Raw genomic sequence first — 23,532 nt, forward strand, 5'->3', positions numbered from 1 at the left:
GCCACAGCCGACAGCCAACCAGCCACAGCCGACGGCCATTCACCACCCGAGCCAGCACCCTTCCACGTGAGGCCGAGAGCCTGTAAACTACTTTCTGGGGCTCTGTCCCCACACTGAGTCTTTGATGACATTGGTAACCACCCCTAAACCAGCCCTGCCTGGAGACTTCTTGTGATGTAAAATAACTAAGTATCGTTATTTCTAGGTCACTGTTAGACAGGTTTCCTGTAGCTGGAAGTATTTTTAATTGGTACACATGGTGTGAGTCCAATATTCTGGAAGGAGTGAAACAAAACAGTTTTAATATTTCTTCCTAATGAAATTCATAAATGATCATAAATTACTTTCTAGATAAAAACTCACAAAGAAACAATTTAAAATAGATTTTATTTTAATTTAATGATCTGTATGTATGCATAAGTACTATTTTAAAAATAAGCGTGTAAACTATAATCATTATAAAACATAAATTAGCCATAATTTAATATTATCAGAGTAAAAGAGCATGTATAGAAGTCAGTCTAACATTGTTGCATTTGCCTTTTAAAGTTAGAATACATAAAATATTTAGCATATTGCCTTATTTCAGTTATCTTATTTCAGTTTTCATGTTGTGATCATTACATAAAAATACCCTTAGGAATGTGCCAACTTTTAACTTACATTCAAATAACCAACATCTTTTAACAGTTATTAAAGTACCATTAAATCATCTAAAATGAGTAATCTAAAAAAATACTAGCCTAAATTAAAACCCTGAGGAATTAAAATCTTACATAATAGTTTTGGTTAAGTGCAATTCCATGTTTGTACTACTTTATTTAAGGTTGTACTTTGTAAGGCATAGTAAAAATAAAATCTACATAAATTACAATCTAAATCTATATTTGATTTCTTGCTACAAAGTTTTGTTTACCCCAAAAGTAGTTTTTGCATGTCATTCTGGACCTTTTCACCACCTGCTGGCTTATTTGCTTTATATATACGTAGTAGTTAAGATTTGTGCACTAAGCTGAGCTGCCTTTATATGATGGTTCAGTCAAAATGCATCGGAAGAACTACATGTTAGAGAGTTCATCTCCATGCTCAACCATGGCCTGTACAAACTGCTTGAAGACTCGATCCATGTAGGTGGACTGCCTTGGCCAGATTCCCTCCAGAAAACCAATATGGCCTCCATAAGAAGTAAGAACCAAAGCAACATTAGGGTTTTGCTTAGCAGTTTCTATTGGAATAGCTTGAGGGGAAAAAAAAGGGCGGGTAGTAAGAGAGGGAAGGAAAGAGGAAAAATATAATTATTATCAATTTTTGGATAATAAGGAAAAATGTATATCTTTATCGTTTCCAATCATTATAAACCAAACACCATTAAACAAATAAATATTTGTAATGAATATGGATAATGGAATAAGTCTAATTTATTATATTAATCATCTATATATTCTTATAACAGTTCACATTTACAATTATGTACTGGAGCATCATTTTTAGAAGAATCAATCCAAGTGTTTAATGATAACACAAAAGAATAGGCCGAGTCTTGTTTTGAGAAATTAAAGTAAGATGTTTCTAGGATGGTAAATACTTTCATTATGCTATAAGGTTCCCACTTATGTGTTACACCAGGAAAGAAAAACAACTAATCTTATTACCTTTGTGAGAGGTATAAATTCATTAGTATGACTTTGGTTAACTTTACATCAAGTTATTAGATTCCTGGGGCCAAATGGTGGCTGTATTAAGGATTTAAAATTATAAGCATGATTTATATAGTAAAAACATATGGATAGCAAAAAAGAATGGAATAAAATACTACTCCAAGTGGTAACAGTATTTATCTTTGGGTGGTGAAACACTGTTGATCATTTTTTCTTTATCTTCCTTCTCTGAATTTTTATTTATAGTCAGGAGAAAGAAAAATTTTATTTTGAAAATATAGTTGCTGTATTTAAACAATTTACCAGTAATGATAGTCTTTTTATATGCTCTACAAAATCTATGCTGAGTAAAAACTTTAAAGTATATGAATCGAAGTTGTTCTTGTCCTTTTCTCCCATGTTTAGAGTTCAAACAGTGAAAATGTTTTGATTTAAGATCTATAATGGATCCCAATTTGGCATGAAAAGTGTTTCGATTTCAGATATGCTAAATCTTATCTCCTTAATTAAGATAATATGGTTGATGCAATAATCAGAATTTCATATCTTAGGCAGAGTCTTAGGGGTAAATGAAGTAATTAAAGGTCAGATCTCCCTACCCCATGCTCTTCTAAGGAAAGAAAAGAAGTTGACATAACACACTGTAGAACTGAGCCCCTTCCAAGACAGAGCTACTGCTATGCTCAAACTGCCTATTTAGATGATGCTGTAAATTTGACCCTGCACAACACTCCCTGAAAAATAAACTTAAAAGTCCCTAAATCAAGTCCCAGGAAGTCAAGTTATTGTCTAAAAGGGGCCCTGAACTCACATCCTTAGCCAGCCAAACCTAAAAATGAACATCTATCTTGGGATCAGGTGTGAAAGCTTAAGGGAAATGGCAGTGGAAATGACTGATACTATTTTTGCTTTTCCTTTTCACCTTATATTAATGCTTAGATTTAGAGTGCTTCATTTGCCTCTAATGGAATTATTAAGAGCCGCAATTTCACACTCTGTATACACTCAGGAATTTCTAACACTGAAAGCCATAGTCATATCAGAAGAACAAAAGGCTGTGCCACTTTGAGTCATGTGAAAGATGCTGGCTGCCTGCGCTCTCAGAATTCAGACAATTGGCCACTATTTCAATGTGGCAAGACTATTTTAAGGGCTTGGGAAAGAATAGGAAATAATGAATTTAAATTTCAACCAAGTGGGTCAGGTTAAATGCTGGAAAAATTTTGTTGGTAGGAAAAGGGTCAGTGAAATATAAAGATGAAGAAATACAAGACTTCCTTAATCCAATGGAAATAGGCTAAACAATCACCATGTAATCCAACTGATACGAAAGTTTACAGTTTCATTTTCTGATTTGTGGTCAAAGTCGAAAAGTTCTAGTCATCTAAAGTTACCTGTGATTAATCATAAATCACACAATAAATGATACCCCTACTGAGATAATAGATGATTTTTTTCCCACATACTTTGGGGATTTTCTGAAAATTTGACAATGTGTTGTGTTTGTAGTCAGAATAATTTTTTAATGAAGTACTCAGGGAAATGTTTTTAAAGTATTTAGGGGGGAAATATGGAGAAAAAGTTTTATAAAAAGCTTTGTGAAGTTTCATTAGGAAAAAATTAGAGGTCATGTCTACTGATTCTTAAGATAGTATGATTATTTCCAAGTATCTTATATTGCTTCAATGTATAAACCACATGCATATATATCTTTGTTGCCAAATTCTATATATCTTGAATTAAAAGAGCAATGAAGTTAATTTGGGGATAATTTTCTTTTATACAGTATCCGGGGAAAAACAAAGCCTGTTTCCTTCAAATGTGACTTTATAGTCTGAATGTGCTACACTTATTGAGATACTCAAGGACACCAAGTTCATAAAGTCTCAAGTTCCCTTCCAGGTTAAAAGGTGAGAAATATTCAAAAGCCTACTGTACACAAACCTCAGGAAGAAAAGGCAAGTGCTGACAATGTACTCTAGAAGCAAAGACACTGTAACATAATGTGTCCCAAGAACAGTGTATTTGATAAAGAAGGAATGTTATAAAAATGAGAACAAGCAAAACATGAAGAGTCATAATTTGCTGAGGCTCTCACAGTGGACTAGATAAGGGGCTATGACAATGTTTAAAGTGATCTGATACATTTAGATATTAAATTATGAGTATCTAGCTATGTTTCCTGTTTATCACAGTGGAAAACATTATAAGACTGACATTTTATTTCTTATTACTGTATTTTCTTAAAAAGAACAATACTTTAAAACAGTTAACTCATGTCAAAATGTATATAAAGATGTTAATTTTACCATGACTGGGTGAAAAAACGTCATCCACAGAATTCAGACACAACACTGGAATCCCTACTGATTTCAGTCTACGGTTTGGACTGGCATCAGTATAATAATCATCAATTGTTCGGTATCCAAACATGACTGAAGTAAATCGCTTATCAAACTCTCTGATGGATTTAGCCTGAAAAAACAACAACAAAAAAACAAACAAACATATTATATCTATTCTTGAGTTCAAAAGAGAAAATAAAAATATTACATAAAATTTCTCTCCTACCTTCATGACATGATCCATGTCAATTTGTTTTACAAACATATGCCGGTGCCTGAAACAAAAGAATTTCAAAAGTAAAAAATTAAGGTCATTCCCACCTCAAACATACCTAACATACCTAAAATACATAGTAATACATAACTAAGCCTAGTGCAGAGCACCGACCTGGGTGGTACTCCACAAATATTTACTTAATCAGACAAATGCATTGATATTTGTCCCAAAGACATTTTTTTTTAAGTACTTTTTTCCCTTAATTGAGGAAGAATCAACCAGCTCTATAATAAACATTAGTGTTGTTTCATAACAAATTAGACCTATACAATGATGCTATTAAACCATTTTGGCCAAAAAGGACTTATTTAAGCCAGAAGTTTTCAATTGGATAAATTCTCTGAAGACATTATTTTTAAAATTGCTATATTGAAAATTGGAATTTATATTTTTGTGTACTTATTTTTTAAATGTTGATCACTTTTGCTGTATAACCTATACTTTAATTCAAATCACTCTTCACTTTTCTTGCCACTGTTCCCATTTCAGTGACCACAAATAATTAATAATACGATGATTCTTTAGTATATTTAGCAGTATTTTATAATCAACATCTGTAATTTAACAAATAGGTTAAGTTTGATCCAGTGCTTAATGTCGACTTTCAGGATAATTATGGTTTTCAATAAGTCATGCACAAATTAACTGACTCTGTATTTAGAGTTTATATTTAAATTTATCAATTCACTTAAAAATGCATGGTAATTGTCATTAAAAAAACCAAACAAACCCAGAAACATCTCTATATTCTTTGCTACCATAACGTTTAAGTGTTTAGAAGATACACAAACAGTTCCAGAAAAACTAATGCAAGGACATTATTTTGATAATGTTAAGAACGGGGCGGTGTGTGTGTGTGTGTGTGTGTGTGTGTGTGTGTGCATGCGCGTGCTGAGAATATGCAAGTGAACTGCATTCTTGTAAGCCTCTAAAACATACTCAGCTTGTGAGCACATGCTTAAGGAATCATATTCTTCAGCACTGAAAATACTTAATATATTACTTACTGCCTAGGAGAGAATTAGGTACTGATAGTATTAGCGACAAGTAGAAAATCCAAGGAAATAGTTCATAATGTTACTCAACAAACTTAATACTAATGTTTTCAGTTTTTTAGAATAATTTAGAACAGTGATCCTCAAAGCGAGGGACCATACTCTGGGGGTACAGAAAGACAAGAAAACCCATTGGGGTACAGAAAGAAAACATTAGAAGTTCTATCGATATTTTTAGTTTATAAAGTCTTTTTAACTTTTGTATACATTTACAACATAAAGAATATTTTGGTACAGTAGTAAATGCATATAACGTAATATAAATGTATATATATTAGCAGTGTTGTTCTTTAAAACTTATTGTTGGGGTATATAATCCAAAAAGTTTGGGGCCAGCGGTTTTAAAGATTACTCACTTATTAACTGAAGACTGGAGGCAAGTTGTCAAATAATAATTAAAAAGCAGCCAGTTCAGTGGTTTCTCCAAGGACTCCGAGCAAGCAAAAGTATTCCAACCAACTGAAAAAGTTGCAGCTGCCTTCAAAGGAGTTTTTGGCCCAGTTTTTCCCAGGTAATTTAAAAGCAGCATTCTAAAATGAGGAGAAATGGCAAACCCAGGGATGAATTTGTTATAGCTCTCAACACATCTCACTTCTAACTATGGGCTTTACCAACTATGGAGAAGAAAAATACAAACCAGTTTTTAAGTACTTTATCTTGGAAAAGCATGCAAGTGTCTTCATTCTTACTTTTCTTTCACATATTTATCTTGCAGTCCACTATACTGTGAGTGGGACAAAACATACGTATCACTTATATGTGTATTTTTCTATGAAGTATAAAATATGAGAGAACTCGACCATAGAGTGGAGATTTAAAATTTTGCAAATCCCTGTGCCCTAGCCTCTAGTTGAATGTTTAATTTAGTACGTGAGGAGTGTTTCAGGCAAACTTTTTCTATCAAGGGCTACATAGTAAATATTTGGGGTTTGGGGGGCCCTATAATCTCTGCTGCAATTACTTGACTCTGTGATTGTAGTTTGAAAGCAGCCATAGACAATACATAAATAAGTGGGCATAGCCGTTTTCCAATAAAACATTACATACCAACATTGAAATTTGAATTTCATATAATTTTCATGTCATGAAATATTATTCTTCTTTTGATTTTTTTTCAATCATTTAAAAATATAACCATTTTCAGCTCTTAGGTTGTACAAAAACAGACAGCTGGCCAGATTTGGCCTGCAGGCCGTGGTTTTCCAACCCTTGGCATAGAAAAAAAGAGCACAGAAGGAGTGGTTTTCAAATGTGGCTGCACATTGGAATTGTTTGGGAAGTTTTTAAAACTACAATGGATGTCCGGGTCTTACCCCCAGAGATTCTGAGGAATCAGTGTGGGTGGCCATTCTAGTTGCCCACGCATCCTTGCATCCTATGGCACGTCTCTAAAGGGCTCCTTAGTCTAGAGTTAGACTTTCTAGATTGTGACAGAACAATAGGCCCTATGGCAACTAGTTTTCTCTTCCTGCTCCTTCCTATTATTTACCCTTATTTCTTATCACATATTTTCCTTCTTTCTTTTTGTTCTGTGAATTTTCTTGATTCTACCCTAGTTCTCTTTTTGTTAAAGGTATAAGAATGGAGTTTAAGATAATACTAATGTCAGAAATCTAAGTTTAACATCGCCATTTAAGAGACAGAATGATATCCTAAATTCTACTTCTCATTATAGTATTTTCCGTTATTTATTTCTCTAATTGCCCAGGTTCTGAAATAGGAGAAATGGGTAAAAATTCTCATTCTTTTTTCCAACCTAAATGGCTTGCAGAGTGAATGTGATAAGCATTTAGATCAAAAATGGAGATTTCATTTTGGAAAATAACTATATTCTTCTTTGTATACATCACTGTGGCTCACTAAGCCATTTAAAGGATTAATGCTTACTCTCCTGCAAAGGGTTCATTCCACGGTCCTAGTCTTGGTGGCCCTATTCTTTGGCTGGAGGTCAGAGATTTCTGGGAGGCTGGTATAATGGGCAAATTGGAAGGGGTGGAAAGGAAGCTTTCATGAGTAGGAAAGACAAGGAGTAATGTCCAAGTAGGTGGGGATACTTCTTGGTTATTATTCAGGAGCAAAATAATGTCAAGGGTTGTTTCACTTCGACAGAAAAAAGATACCATTTTTTCACCAAAATAAAAAAAATTACAGAAAGAGAAAGAGAGAGGGAGGGAGGGAGAAAGAGAAGGAGAGAAAGAGAGACAGAGAGAGAGAGAATATGAATCTATGGATTATGAGACTTAAAAGGCATATCAATCACAATGAATGTACAGACTTTATCTGGCTCCTGACTCAAAAAAATTATAAAAGCAGGCCAATCAACAAACAAATTGACGACTGGGAAAATTTGACACTGACTAAATATTTGAGAACATTTAGGAATTATTGTTAGTTTTGTTCAGGTATGATAATAGTATTGGGTGTTTCGTTTTTTTTTTTTTAAAGAAGCCTTCCATTTTAGAGATACCTGAAGTATTTATAAATGATATCTGAGATTTATTTTAAAATAATCAGAGTTGAGAGGGATGGAGAATGATTATCCATGAGTTGATAATTATTGAAACTGGGTGATGAGTATCTATGGCGGATCATTAACACTCTTCACTTTTATATACTATATTTGTAAGTTTCTATACATTTTTTAAAGCCAGTTTGCCAATTCATTGAGAGACTTGAATCTGACTGAGTCTAGAGCAGAATGGGTTCTTTGGCTAGACTCAGTTCTGGTTCAAAGCCCCTATTTGGCTCCAGGCATCACAGCTTGCGGATTACCCCAGTCTGGGAGTTGGAGGGGGGATACTGGGCATAAGGGTCTTGGACAAACGCTTTTGTCTGTTGCATTCCAAAAGAAAAAATGTGTCAAGCTGTAAAACACATCCCAAGTGGTAAACCGACTTGGGAACGTGTCACAGTGCTAGGCAACTAGAAAGGGGGTTTCCTTCAAACAATTTACAAGACATTAATATTCAACCAACTGCAAAGGCTAATGGTCAAGTTCTGCCTTCAGGCCCTGAGGCTTCAATGCAGCATGAATAGGCATTTTCCAGGAGCTTCTGAATAGAGAATCTGGGCCTGTTTATGTAAGGTCTGGCCTTAAAAAAGTCAAGAATTTATAAGATTAAGGGAAAAAAGTTCAGCTGGCACCCTGTGCTTTTAGGTTCACGTTATGGGACAAAGGAAAGCGAAGCAAAATGCTGTCCATTAAGCACAATTCAGAGATTCTGCCTGGGTTTTCTACACCGATTCAGACAGATTTCTTCCTTTAGTAGGTCAAGGCAGACCTTCCATGCTAATTTAAGAAACGTATTCTTTTCTTCCTAGTTTACGTTTATCAGAATCTAAAAAGGTGCCTAAAGCCTATTTTTCAGTCTATCATTTGTAAAAGCTGTTCATTTTCAAGTAAATGTACTCCTAACATGTTTTGAAAATTGAAATGACAGCTAAGTTAATTACAATATTAAGAAAAAAATATCATTTTCAATTTCATGTTTGTTGATTTTAAAAAGTAGTTTGGGACAATGGTTTAGGGAATCTAAGCATAGTAAAAAGCAAGATAATAAAAATTTTGGAGTCTATTAATCATTAATCGCTCTCTCTCTCTCTCTCTCTCTCTCTCTCTCTCTCTCTCTATATATATATATATATAAACATTATTAGTAGAAATGAACCTAAATATATACATGACATAAAAGTTCCCAAAAAGCCCCAATGTAATTGCAAGCAGCACAAATTATAATAATATTCATATACTTAAAATAGCAGCTGGAGTAAGAGTTAACAACAAAATTTCAGTTTCTTGAGGAGCATTCCAGGGTAGGTTCATTTGCCCAGCAACCAAACCAAACTAAACCAAACCAACCAAACAAAACCACCACTGAGAAAAAAGTTTTTGAAGCCCACTTGACTTGGAGAGAGAGCATTAAGTGATTATTTCTATGATTGGAATGATAAAAGTCATGCTACAAGCTCAGCTTCCTGAGTGCTCCAGGAGAATGCAGGTACAGGGCCCACTGGGAGTACATCAGGGAATCTGAAGGTTAACATGGCAGCCACCGAGTGATGGAAAGCAACTTCAGGGGATTCAGACAAGCCTTTATGCTCACAAAAACCCAAGTAGTCAAAGGAAGTACTTGTATCCTTTTCACCATAGAGGCCAGTAGTCAAGGAAAATATTATAATTCACCTGAACTAATTCCTCCATTCATTCAACCTCATGTGGCAAAATATGATAAAAATAATCACACATTTATTTTAAAATGTCTACATAGCTTATAGTCCGCTGAAAGAGGCATTGGTAAGACCACTTCCCTCAGATAGTTTAGAAAGGAAAAACCTTACCCTCCCATTGAAACCCCTGCTGCCAGGAAAGTTGCAGAAGGGTACAGACTGTGTATGTGGTGAATAACTGTCTCCAAATCTTCAGTGTTAGCGCAACAGTAAGTTCTTGGTGTCTATAAGCAGTGATAGGTAAAACACAAAATTTTAAATTGCGAGGTTAATGATTTGTATAATGCAGAAATCTTTAAAAAGAGCAACAAATCATAATAAATATGAGAAAATAACCTTTGTTTGCACATACTATGAGTAATAAAAATTTATAATTTTCCTATCTTGCAGTACACATATATGCCATTTAAAGTCAATGCTATTTGACTTGGTACTAACAAAAAGACTGATTGTGCAAGGAAGGCTTGACAGAAATGAGCAAGATCAATACAAATACCTTAAACAGATAATGCAGTATCGTACTCAGCTGTGTCTCTGACTAAACAAGAACAGAGTCAATTTTGGAAGAAAAATGGTGAAATAAACTTTGTTTTATAGAGAAAAAAAAACAAAACCCTATGCCTGACAAAGCCAAAGTAATTCTTTAATAAAGAAACAAGCAAGGAAACAAACAACAAAGTCTTTCCAATAACGTCACAAAAAATTTAAATTGTGGCTCATTTCTAACTGGAGAACTGTTTTCTCTATGCTGAATGCTGACTACCAACGAAGGAGCGTGGTTTTCTGGCATTGCCTTCATTCTAGATAAAGCAATATCCAGTCTGATCTATTAATTAATTTTTTTACAATAATATATCCATATAGCCCCAGCTGCACTAGGCTGAAACGGACACTTAAAATGTTAAAATATGTAAAGCTGATTATGCTTCAATACGTAATGCATAAAAAAATGGTTTTCATGTAAACTTCATCAATAAAGGCTTTGTTTCTAGCAGAAAAGCTTCACAGATGCATTATTTGAGATCTGGGAGGACAGGGCAATCCTGTCTGTAGAACAGATGTGAGAATGTGTGTAAGTATAAAGTATATATGTGATAAAATAACCAGAAATTTAATAACAAGGAGAGGAATCTGGTAACATTACTCTAATAAAAATACTGAAATGAGTTATCTGTATAATCTCAATTGTAGTATTTCAACCAACCGTGATCACAATAGGAAGATATGTGTACCCCACCATTCACTCACTAATGAGTAGTCTGAGAAAGTTACAATTTTCCATGCTGCCTCCAATTAACTCAAGCCTAAAACACTACTACTGCCTACTATCTTCTTTCTGAGATCTGCAAATATGGAACTGTCCAGGAGATAAAAGTTAACCTGACAGTATTTACAATGGCTAACATTTATTGAACAAATTAAATTTGTGTCCACAAAACCTTGAAGAAGAATTTTATTAGAATATCTATTTTATAAATAGGAAATTGAGTTTAGAAAGTTTAACTCCTATAACACCTGAACGGCTGACTAAGCTGAGATAAAAACACTTTGTGATTAAATGCATTTATGCAATACAAATTCAAGGTAAAATCTAAATAGAACAATATCTACTTTCATGCTCTTTCACAGTGACTGCAGAATTAAGCAGTAAGAAAAAATCATCCTTACTTGGTATTTTTATTATATGTGAGTCTCTTCACATTGCATAGCTTTAAAATTTCTGAATTACTTATGAATAAGTCACCAAAATGTACTCTTGTTATGCTGGCTTTAAGTGAAGTATGTGTGCCCATGTACGTACACATGCACACACACAAACACATGCAAACACAGAGTTAGGGCACAAAAAAAAATGGTCTATGAAAAATGATTAGGATCAGAAAATTTTAGTGCCAGGAAGGAACAAACATAGTACCTGGTTCCTTATTTACACATAATGAAATTGAGGCTCAGCAAGGTTAAGTAATTTGCCAAACGTTACAAAGTAGCAGAGCCTAATATATATATTTGTAATACCTAAACTAATTATTGTAAAGCACTGGGATTCCATGAGGTATTTAATAAACAAAGCATTGTCTGGCAACCTCAAATACAGGAACTTTATTTTTCCCTAGACGTTTTTTTCCAAATGGATTCCATTAAAATTGAAACTGAGAATACTGGTGTAGATCAAAGTCGCTGGAACGCTGAAACTCAGCAAATCTAGGGCCTTTCCAGCATGATCTGCCTCCTCCGGCTGCTCCCTTGGCTTCCTCTTCTCTTCCTGCAGCTGGCTTTCCAGTTCCTGCCCAGTTCTTGTCATTCTGCCCTCAACCCCAAATGTGGGTATTCATTTCTAAAAGTTTTGTCTTAGACCTGCATCTGCTTCTCTGGTCAATATCCAATTCCTGAGGGTCTTGTCTACCTCCATAGCTTCATCAAACCACTTTTATGCAATGACTAAACCTAAATCTCCACAGTCTTATCTTCATCTTGAGCTCCAGATCCAAAATCCAACTTCTAGCAGCCAACTTCACTGTAATGTTGTGTCAGTACTTCAAACTCAAACTGCCCCAGAGTAAACCCTTTTCTCTTCATGAAAACCTCTGATGCTTCTCCTAACTTCCCATTTTTCTATAAAGGACACCTATATTTTCCTAGTTAAGACTGTAAGTGGCATTGCCTTCTCCCTCTCCCTGACCCTTATAGCCAATAAACTGCTAAGTCCTGCAGCTTCTTCCTCCTCAGTATCTGTTGCAGGAAACACAAAAGACCCCTTCTTTCAACACTAGTAAGGACTCGATATATTAGATTCTCTCACAATGGCCGGATACAAGGATGTGTGAATGCAAGCAGTTCACCTGCAAGGTAATACCTGGAATTGCCAGTAGGGGAGTGGTGACGTGGGTCAGGAAGGGTAGGAAGTCAGTAAAGAATATGTTACCAACTGTTTGTGGCTGTGGGCAACTGGGACTCAATCTTCTTGGGGCACTTTGGGAGACTGTGTTGAAAATGGCTCAAAATTATCCCCACCAAGTGGCAAGGGAGCTGGGTTATTCATCTACCAGTTCTCTTCAGTCATTGGTTGAAGGCTGTACCTGGAAGATGTTAACTCCCTGGCACTTCCGGTCTGCCCTGAGCACAGGTCCAGCGAGCTCCAGTGACTAGCGAAGGCCCCCAAAGATATGTGGGCGCTTGCAGTTGGAAGCCATCAGGTAGGCATGCATGAAAATGGTTAAGTGCCGGGGGGCGGAGGCGGGTAAGAGTGTGGCAAGGGTACAGCACCACCTGCCTTGCTACCAGGCTTTTTTAACCTCTCACCTGGACTGCTGTGATAACCTCTTTAACTGGTTAACTCCCAGCCTTCCCTGACAACCACCCATAATTGTACCTCCCATTTACTGTCAGATGAATCTGTCCAAAGAACACTTCCAGCTTTAATTGATTACGACAGTATTTCTGCTCAAAATTCTTCATTAGCTTTCATTGCCAAGTGAACTAAGGACAAATTCCTCTGCCAAGTGTTCAAGGCCCTCAACAATATGCCAAGCAATCTTTCTAGCTCTGTATTTTACTATTTCTCCATATGTATGGATTCAGGTCAATGGCACACTACCGCTCTCTTGACTGCTAGACCTCTTAATATCCTCGCCACCTGTGTAAACTTCATCTGCCAAGTGTCCTTCACTGTCAACTCTGCCTGTTGAAATCATGTCTTGAATAAATGTCAGACAAGAGGTAAGACTTAGCCTCTCATCTTCAGAACCTCACAGCCTTTCCCAATTCTACCCCTAATTGTCCTGGTCAGCGGGCTCGCTTCCTTCCTATCTCTGTCTCTTTCTATTACAGTTTTATTCACCTCTACCTCTGACAGTCAATAAATACTTGTTGAATTAAACTGAAACACATAGGACTGAAAATGAGAAGAACCGATTCGTAAGTTCTCATATGCAAAACCATGTGGTTACATCATATAACCTCCTGGTACTTGGTGGGCTCCAACAGGAAACATCATGTGCCTTCTTTCTTCACAGGACTTGAGTTCCATTAAAGGAAAGATTCATCCAGGGCACACAGCAAAAACACTCATGGGGGCAATACACTGAATTGGTAGGTCTGCCAGAAATTTTATTCAGGTCTGAAGATATAAGTAGCAGCTTCTTAGACAAAAACTGTTAGTTAATTCTCAGTTGCTAGGGCTACTAATGCAACCAGCCACTATTCTATTGCAGTAATTCCTGTTTTTCTCCATGCTTCCAGAACAGAGGTAGAATAAGTCACACCTAATCAGAAAAAGGATGAAGGAATACCTGGCAGGATTCAGCTGGGTGGTGAAAATCTTTTTAGAGTGCGATGAAAATGGGAAAGCTATTCTGGAAAAATGCAGAAAATCTAAAGGATAGGTAACCTTCTAGCAGATGCTTGGGAATAAATATATTATGTTAGAATAATTTGACAATAAGTACAAATCAAGATTGTTCAAATTGTTCAACTGCAACTATGATCAGAGAGAAACAATAGCAATTTGTTTTATGGCTGTTAGAGATTAGTTTTTTTAAAAACATTGAAAAAATAATGAAATGAAATTAATTCTTAATTATTCATATATAATAATGGGAAAAGCATAAAGCAATATTTTATATTTATCTATGGATAATATCTAATTTATCCTTCTTAATCAACTTCCAAAAAGAAGGCAAATTGATTTCTCCCTAACCTGAAAGAGAATTTTCATGTCCTGGTTTAGAAGTCATTTGTTTTAAATGCAAACCGAAATGCAAATTTCATTATTATTTTTTTTTGTGTCTAGAAACAAATTTAAATTTACCCTGTTAGTCAGGTAGCCTGACTCTCTAGCTACTCTAGGAGGACATTAACTTGCTTATCTGTAGAAGTCATAACCCAGGACCTTTTTCTCAATGCTTGGAGAAAATTCTGAAGAATTCAGTGCATTCATACCCACATCTGATGGAGCCGTTGTTGTTCTGATGGGGGCAGAGGGAGGAGGAAGAGGTTATTTTTGGAGCATTTAGGAAAGGGCAGACTTGAGTTCAGTAGGAAGGTTTTGAGTGAGGTAAAGGGAATGCCTGAAAGGTGCAAGCCTGACCACTGAGCTGTGCCTGGCTGGCCCTGCCCTGTATGCGCCTCCTCCCTCAGATCATAAGGGTGGTGGTGGTGGTGGTAGACCTTAATTCCTTCTGAATGCCCCCTGCAGAAAACAGGGCTCAAGAGGGGAAACAGCCCTACAACCCCTCCTACCCCATTATCTTCCATGAAAAAGCTAAGATGGAAAAGCTTAGTAGAAAACAAGAGCAGATTTCTCTAGATGTGAGTCCTTCATTAACCACCCATTATCTGAGGTGGAGGCAAGAACTCTCTGGTTAAAAACGCTCTTATCTCTACCCCGAGATTTTCAGCGTGACTTGACATAAAACCAGTGCTGAAAGACATTCTACCCGACAGTTTGAGTTCCTGCCCTAAGACCACTAAGCATACTTATGATCTCAGGCCTGCCATTCCACTTCTTCAGAGGCATCCTCATCTACAAAATGAGGTTTTAGGGTTAGAGGATCTCTGAAGCAGAGCTACTCAAAGTGTCAGTCCAGGATCAGATGAGGTACTGACAGAATGGAAATTAGCACGCGGCTTCTGTCACCAAGAGAGTATTGCTATGGTAAAAAAAAAAAAAAAAAAAAAAAAAATCAGCTCACTTAAGCAGTATGCTTGGAACTGAAGTTGGTTGAGAATTCTAATTGCAGCCCGTCATCGTGTCAGAGATTATTAGGTTGGTGCAAAAGTAGTTGCGATTTAAAAGGTTAAAAATTATTGCAAAAACCACAATTGCTTTTGCACCAACCTAATAGTTTGAGAAGCTGAAGTTGGTCTACAAACCACACTTGGAGCAGCTCTGCTTTAAAGTATCTTCCAGCATCTATTCACCCTGTTGGCCCTCCCTTACCTGCTGAACCAGCTCTTATTTGAACTGGAAAGTGCCAAAAGAACGCTTTTTTAAAAACAGCTTTATGAGACATGATTCACATACCAGAAAATCCACCTACTTAAAGTGTACAATTCCTGGTTTTTAGTATACTCAGTTGTTGAAACACAACTACAGTTTTAAAACATTTTATCACCCCACAAAGAAAATCTACAGATTTGCCTAGTCTTAATATTTTACACAACTGGAATCAGACAATATGTGATCATTTGTGACTGGCTTCTGTCACTGAGCATATTTTCAAGGTTCATCCATGCTATAGCATGTATCAGTACTTCATTCCTTTTTTAATGCTGAATAATATTCCATGATATCGACAATACCGTAATTTACTTATCCATTTGTCCACTGATGGATACCTAGGTTCCTTCTATCTTTTGGTTTATTTGAATAATTCTGCTATAAATGCTTGTATATAAGTTATTGTGAGAACATATATTTTCATTTCTCTTGGGTATATACCCAGCAGTGAAATTACTGAGTAATACAGTATCTCAATGTTTAACTTTTTGAGAATGCCAGACTATTTGATTTTTTAATTAAAAAATTTTTTTTTCAATTATAGTTGACATTAAATATGACATTAGTTTCAGGTGTATAGCATAATGGTTAGACATTTATATCTTACAAAGTGGGAGGATTTTCTTCCTGGGCTTAGGGACACAGAAGTCTGTATGACCCTATAACCAAAAGGAGGGGACCCTATGTAGCTTCCAACAAACTCAGTTTTGGCTGAGTCTTTGTAAATTATCATTCCTAACCTAAGCTAGGAACATGGCAGTTCACAAAGTAATCATTCATATTAGGGAGTTTGTGGATAGCTTTCTGGATCCCTATCCTTGAAAACCAATCTGTAGACAGCAAGAAAAAGTACCATCTACTCCAAGGACTCCAAGAACCCTGCAGAAATATCTGAGGATCAGTCTCCTGAGACGAGGACTATCTATCTCCTACAGCTAACAGCCCCAGGGAGGGCAATGTGCAGGCTTCTCATTTCCCAGGGAGCAAGGCTTTTGGCTTTCCCTCAATCCTGCAATGACTAATTGTAAATCAGGACAATATGGTGGTGGAAAATTTTTCTATTTTTTTCTTTTTAAATTAAAGTTTATTGGGTTGACAGTGGTTAGTAAAGTTACATAGGTTTCAAGTGTACAATTCGGCAATACATCATCTATATATTACATTGTGTGTTTACCACCCTGATGATGGTGGAAAAGTTATACTGTATTCTGCTTTTCAGGAGCCATAGTAAGCCCTATAGATTCTAATATATAAACAACATACTTTTGTTTGTTGCAAAACTTTTATTTTTGCATTTCTGCCACTCCTAGGAGACTGCTTACTCTAAATTCCATTTCATCTTTGCTAGCTCTTTTGGGTTCATTTCAATTAGAGTCTGTTCCTTCCTGTTTAATCTTTGCTGATTCATCTCTCTCTTTTTTTTTTTTTTTGGATGCCTACCTTAAGGTCTTACTTACTCTAAATCTGAGATACATTAAATCCTTTCTGGAACAAGGTGAGGTATAAATAAATATAAGAGTTCTTCTGGTCTGAAACAGTAATTGTTCACAGCTTTAAGGCAGAAAGGAAGCGTTATCAAGGAATCTAAATATCAAAGGTAGTTTTAATAATTAATATTGGCATTGTTTTTGTGATCCATTAGGGCACAAGAAGTACATATTAGATTATAATTAATTTACTCCCTTAAATTTATTTTTTAAAGCAGTTGTTCTAAAAGGATACAATTCTAATTACATTTTGGTCATTTTACATCCTTATTCTTTCTTAAATTAGATCATATTAGCCTTTATGATACAGATATTTGCTGGGGGGTACTTAATCAGAACATAACCCAGTGCACTGTGTAAGAATCCAGAGACCAAGCTACTTTTATCCCCTTAGAACTCAGTGAATTCTTTAAAATTTATCTATCTATCTATCTAATCCCTTTGTAAGTACTCAGTGTTCTTGGAGATTTTTCAAAAATCCAACTAAAGTTTATGACTAAAAGTTACTGAGTTGTGGCATTCTTTCAAAGTAAATTTCCAATTAACTTTAAATGCTGAGGTTAGAAGGGTTTTCAAGCTTCCTCCTTATCTTTCTCTCTCCTCCTTCCTATTTGTTCTGTTCTAAGGTGCTATCCATAGACCTTTCTCCCCTTGGCTCTATAAACTGTCCCCAAGCAATCTCAACCACTCCTAAATTCCAATTCCACTTGTGCATTGAGAATCTGTTTCTTTCTGTAGCCTGCGCATTTCTCCTGAGGGTCATTCTAGTATATCCAACTGTTTTTATCCCAAAATTTCCACCAGGAGAATCTAAAAGCACCATAAACATTTAAAACTGAATTTATTTTTTATTACACCAGTATCTCACCAAATTCTCCTGAATTTCCTATTTCAGCAAATATCAACGCCTTTTACCAGTCTGCCCAGCTAGAAATGCCAACCTTGATTCCCTTATCTTCACTTCCCACAATACAATTAATATTCTTTCTGCCCCATGAATACTCCTCATTTTTGTGTTCTCCTCTTCTACCCTCCCTACCAGCTTTCAAGATCTGGATAGATATATAGTGAGTGCTTTCTAACTGACCTCCTAGCCTCCAGGCCCTTCTCTTCCATTTCTTTTCTACTCAACTGCTTTAAGTTCTCTTTCTAAAACATGATGATGATCAAATTATTTCATATGTCAATTATAATCAATAAAGCTGAAAAAAAAATGTTTTTAGTGTTAATGATTTGGTACTAGTTTCCTGGGGATTCTACAAATGACTCTTCAAAATTTGGTCCTAGCCCTTGTAGAAGAATTCCTGTCACTTCTCGAATAACGAGAGGGAGTACAGCATAATGGTCAAGAATATAAGCGCATAGTCAGATTACCTGGGTCTGAAACCTGGCTCTGAATTTCTTGGCTAGGGCAAGTTCTTTACCTATTTGTGCCTCATTTTTTTCACTTGGAAAATGGGGGTGATTGTGGCAATGCTTTCCTAAATTATTGAGCTGTTTCTCTTGCTGAATATTAAGTATGAAAAGGCATAACATATATGCTAAGGACTCAGTAAACAGATAAAATTATCATCATCATTATCCCTCTAGAAGTAAGTACTGGCTATTCCATACTCTTTAATACCTTGCGCTTTATGCTGAGAAAACTTCTTTATCCCCTCTCCTGGTTCAATACCGTAACCTATAAGACCCAATACAAATTTACCTCCACTACAGTGTTTTTCCACCTTCCGCAGGCAATTAGTTATTCCATCCCTTTATGATCTGTAGCCTTAATAAATCTTCCCAGTTACACTTAGGTCTCTGCTGTGCATATTTTTATGTATGACTCTCTCCTGCAACTTAAGTTAAAGCTGTTAAGGCTTAGGGTTGTGTCTAGTAAGTGTACACTCTTTACCCTACTGCCTTGTACAGTGTCTGATTTAATAAGCATACAACACAGCTTTGCTGAATGAACAGAACTTTGTCCCTCACTTTATGGGACCTAATGGAGTTTCCTTTGCAGCATGTTGTTTCCTTGATAGCCTCAGACCATGTCTTCCCCTCTTTGTGTCCTTGAAGCACCTAAGCAGGTACACAGCAGACAAGAGCTGCTCAAAAACGATTAGCTTGGTCCAGGGCCACAGTGACAAATTCAAACCTTTCCCTTTGGAGTACCTACTGTCTGTCTACAGGATTCCTAAACAACTGGATAAATAAGGAAATGTGAACCTTCACATCAAACTATTTATTATGAGGCACTTGAGTAAGACACCATAAACACTTTATAACTTTTGCTTTCGAAATCACATTGATCTGATTCCTCTAGAACCTAAGTCACTTTAAAGCCAAGAGAAAGAGCTTCCTCCCACCGTGTTCTCATAAAGTACTGACATTTGTGACATGATTGTAAATTTTTATTTCCAGCATGACTGACTCATTTATAGTCTTAATAACATTCTCTATCAACGACTGAAAGTTTCTTTCCATTCTGATAGAATTGCCTTTGACCCATTGAAGTGGTGAGGGACAAATAGTTGAAAAGCTTCAAGAAAATTTCAGTGAGTATAATATTTCTCACTGCAACTCACTGGTTTAACATTAGATAGAATGATGATTTTCTAAGAGATGGAAGAACTTTTATCCTAGCAAAAACTTTAGGGGGTAAAGAAAAAAAAGGTCAATTTAAAATATTTCCTCTATGCAAACTCTGGTGGGCAAATAGGCATATAACATAGTAAATCCAATTGACAACAAAAGCAAATTTCTTAAGTGAAAAAAAGTATTACTGTACTGGTTAATTTGTTTTGTACTAGTTAATTTTTAAAGAAAATGTGTTTTGCATTAAAATGATGTAAATATCTATTGATGTTAAAATATAGTAAGTACAGGGCCGGCCCGGTGGCTCAGGCGGTTAGAGCTCCATGCTCCTAACTCCGAAGGCTGCCGGTTCGATTCCCACATGGGCCAGTGGGCTCTCAACCACAAGGTTACCAGTTCAATTCCTCGACTCCCGCAAGGAATGGTGGGCAGCAACCCTTCCAACTAAGATTGAACACAGCACCTTGAGCTGAGCTGCCGCTGAGCTCCCGGATGGCTCAGTTGGTTGGAGCGTGTCACCTCTCAACCACAAGGTTGCGGGTTCGACTCCTGCAAGGGATGGTGGGCTGTGCCCCCTGCAACTAGCAACTGGCAACTGGACCTGGAGCTGAGCTGCGCCCTCCACAACTAAGACTGACAAAGGACAACAACTTGACTTGGAAAGAAGTCCTGGAAGTACACACTGTTCCCCAATAAAGCCCTGTTCCCCTTCCCCAATAAAATCTTTAAAAAATATATATATAGTAAGTACAAAAGTTAAGTTACAAAATAGAACCTTAATTTTTATAAAAACAGAAATGTATTCCATATTTTTAATTTAAATATAAGATCTGGATGAAAATAGACTGAGGGATTCCCCTGGTTGTATAATTATAGGTCGTGCAAATTTCCTAGGTTTTTGGTTTGTTTGTTTGTTTGTTTGTTTTTGCTTATCTGTATTTTTCCATGATGAACTTGTATTGTTTATATAAAAAGAGTTAAACAAAAAAAAGAGTATGCTGGGCCGGCCCAGTGGCTCAGGCAGTTAGAGCTCCAAGCTCCTAACTCCGAAGGCTGCCAGTTCGATTCCCACATGGGCCAGTGGGCTCTCAACCACAAGGTTGCCAGTTCAATTCCTTGACTCCCGCAAGGGATGGTGGGCTGTAACCCCCGGCAACTAGCAACGGCAACAGGACCTGGAGCAGAGCTGCGCCCTCCACAACTAATACTGAAAGGACAACAACTCGAAGCTGAATGGCACCCTCCACAACTAAGATCGAAAGGACAATAACTTGACTTTGAAAAAAAAAAAAGTCCTGGAAGTACACATTCAAACACAAAGTCAAAAATAAATAAATAAATAAATAAAAAATAAATAAATAAAAAGAATATGCTATTTGTTATAAAACTGGAAATGATGCTATTAAAAATTAAGCTGTTAGGGCCGGCCCAGTGGCTTGGGCGGTTGCAGCTCCATGCTCCTGACTCCGAGGGCTGCTGGTTCGATTCCCACATGGGCCAGTAGGCTCTCAGCCACAAGGTTGCCAGTTCAACTCCTCGAGTCCCTCAAGGGATGGTGGGCAGCACCCCCTGCAACTAAGATTGAACATGGCACCTTGAGCTGAGCTGCCGCTGAGCTCCTGGATGGCTCAGTTGGTTGGAGCGCGTCCTCTCAACCACAAGGATGCCGGTTCGACTCCCACCAAGGATGGTGGGCTGCGCCCCCAGCAACTAGCAACGGCAACTGGACCTGGAGCTGAGCTGCACCCTCCACAACTAAGATTGAAAGGACAACAACTTGAAGCTGAACGGCACCCTCCACAACTAAGATTGAAAGGACAACAAATTGACTTGGAAAAAAGTCCTGGAAGTACACACTGTTCCCCAATAAAGTCCTGTTCCCCTTCCCTAATAAAATCCTTAAAGAAAAAAAAATATTAAGCTGTTATTAATTAAATTTACTTACCAAGAGATTCTCCCCTGCCACTCCTCTGTTGTTAAAAACCACACATCTAAAAACCAGAAAAAAATTTTGTTATTTTTACACATGATTCTTGCTCACAATACAATATTAAAATCATCTAACTAGCACTGTTTTGGAATACTAAAAGATTTTTTAAAATCTGCTCCAAAGACATGAGAATGCTTGACAATTTCATGTAAATGCACTAAAATACATTTTCAGTTCTCTAAATTCAATATATGGCTTCAAATCAGAAAACTGTATATTGAAGTGATATTAAATTTTCCTACTAAAAGCAGAATATTTACAACTTCTTCCTTTGCACATGCGAGAAGCCTCGCATCTGAGCTGGTAGGATGCGCTCTCACTATGCTACTGCCAGGTGTTCAGTTGATTTAGGGGAGGAAAGACCCTGAGTTTTCTATAATCCTGTTTGCCTCTCCTGGGCCAGTGGTCACGTGTAAAGGGCTTAGAGCAGTGCTGGCTCATGTTAAGTACACAACGACAGTTAGCTATTAGTACCGTGTTTCCCCGAAAATAAGACCTAGCTGGACCATCAGCTGTAATGCATCTTTTGGAGCAAACAATATAAGACCCAGTATTAATATAATATAATATAATATAATATAATATAATATAATATAATATAATATAATACCATACCCAGTCTTATATCGTATTAAAATAAGACCGGGTCTTATATTAATTTTTGCTCCAAAAAACGCATTAGAGCTGATGGTCCGGCTAGGTCTTATTTTCAGGGAAACATGGTATCAGGATAGTTGTAGTGCCATGCTAGCTTTAAAAAGTCATCCTATATTTAAAATATTTAACTCTCCTTAAGCTTTCAGTTAACTTTAACCTGAGATGTGTTTTTTGCCATCCTCAAACAAAATCCTGACTTGTGTCTGCACAGGTTCTCTGATTTAGTGAATCAATATTCATGTCAATTAAAATTCATTTTGTTTTTGACTGTTTACTTAGCTAGTCAATCAAGGCAATTTAAGGTTCTAATTCCCTTCTCTCAGGATGCTGCTGATGATTGCATGGGTTCTAAGCACCAATGAGCTGACTGGCTTACAGAACATTCAACAAATCTGACTCTCTGCTCAGGGGGGTTAGATTTCAATGTGATATTCAGGATATGTTTCTGCAAAGCAATTCTTTCTTGCATCTGAAAGGTTATAAAGAGAATTTTATTAGGTCTAACTAAAAGAAGAGAAATGTTTAACAATCTCAGAATTATAATTTGAGAAAAAGCTGGAAATACTACATTTTATTAACTAGTCAAAGGAAGATCTTACATATACTATAAAAACACGAAGAAAAGTTAGAGGAGGGTCAGTTAGTCATTGATCTTTTCTTGCTAAAAAAAATGGCAAGACACACTAGACATAAAGAAAATTTAAGTTAGCCACTTGTATTTACTTGCATAAGCACCTAAATTACACACGAATTGAGGCTAAAGTTAATTGTCACCTCGAACCTTGAAGCTCCTAGTCATTCAGAACAGGCCCACTTTTAAAGTGCAAACACTACATAAGGATAAAAATGGCTTCTGGGGCAAGATATCACCATGTGACTGCCACGGAGAGAAAAGAACTAGTGAGGGAAAAGAAAAAGATGATCTGCAAACTCATGAAAAAGCAGCCTATACACCTGGGATGTTCTTACAAACTGCAGACTGGGATATTTGCAGTTTTCGTCAGGCAACTTTGAAAAGTGGATCACAGCTCTGGTATCTCTTGCTAGAGGAGGAATTATGCTGACCTCTCCATAGGCCTTTGTTCCTGAGAATGTTCAATCAGTAGCAGTCATCATTGTATAGCCATTGCTAGCCTTGGAAATGGGGCAGAGAGATAAGGAAGAAGGAAAAGGCGAAGCAGCTATAGAGGAAGGCAGAATGAGGGCTGCTGTTCTGTCTCTTAATCCCACTCCAGTTGGTGATAAGCAACCAGCTTTT

General features: G+C 36.7%; 1 protein-coding gene across 1 annotated transcript in view; it reads right to left on the reverse strand.

Moving 5' to 3' along the window:
• Nucleotides 1-368: 368 nt before the first annotated feature.
• The window catches only part of ABHD3 (abhydrolase domain containing 3, phospholipase), a 36,500-nt gene continuing 13,336 nt past the window's right edge, over nucleotides 369-23,532 (reverse strand). Inside the window, exons 4-9 of the mRNA XM_019741283.3 lie at nucleotides 21,573-21,618; nucleotides 9,674-9,786; nucleotides 5,692-5,865; nucleotides 4,230-4,278; nucleotides 3,968-4,133; nucleotides 369-1,237 (exon numbers count right to left, since the gene is read on the reverse strand). Coding sequence (XP_019596842.1) covers nucleotides 1,059-1,237; nucleotides 3,968-4,133; nucleotides 4,230-4,278; nucleotides 5,692-5,865; nucleotides 9,674-9,786; nucleotides 21,573-21,618 — 727 coding nt within the window. The 3' untranslated portion in view covers nucleotides 369-1,058. The remainder of the gene's footprint in view (nucleotides 1,238-3,967; nucleotides 4,134-4,229; nucleotides 4,279-5,691; nucleotides 5,866-9,673; nucleotides 9,787-21,572; nucleotides 21,619-23,532) is intronic.

This window comes from Rhinolophus sinicus, chromosome 4, assembly GCF_057876585.1.
Source record: "Rhinolophus sinicus isolate RSI-liver-muscle chromosome 4, RSI-T2T, whole genome shotgun sequence".
NCBI lineage: Eukaryota > Metazoa > Chordata > Mammalia > Chiroptera > Rhinolophidae > Rhinolophus > Rhinolophus sinicus.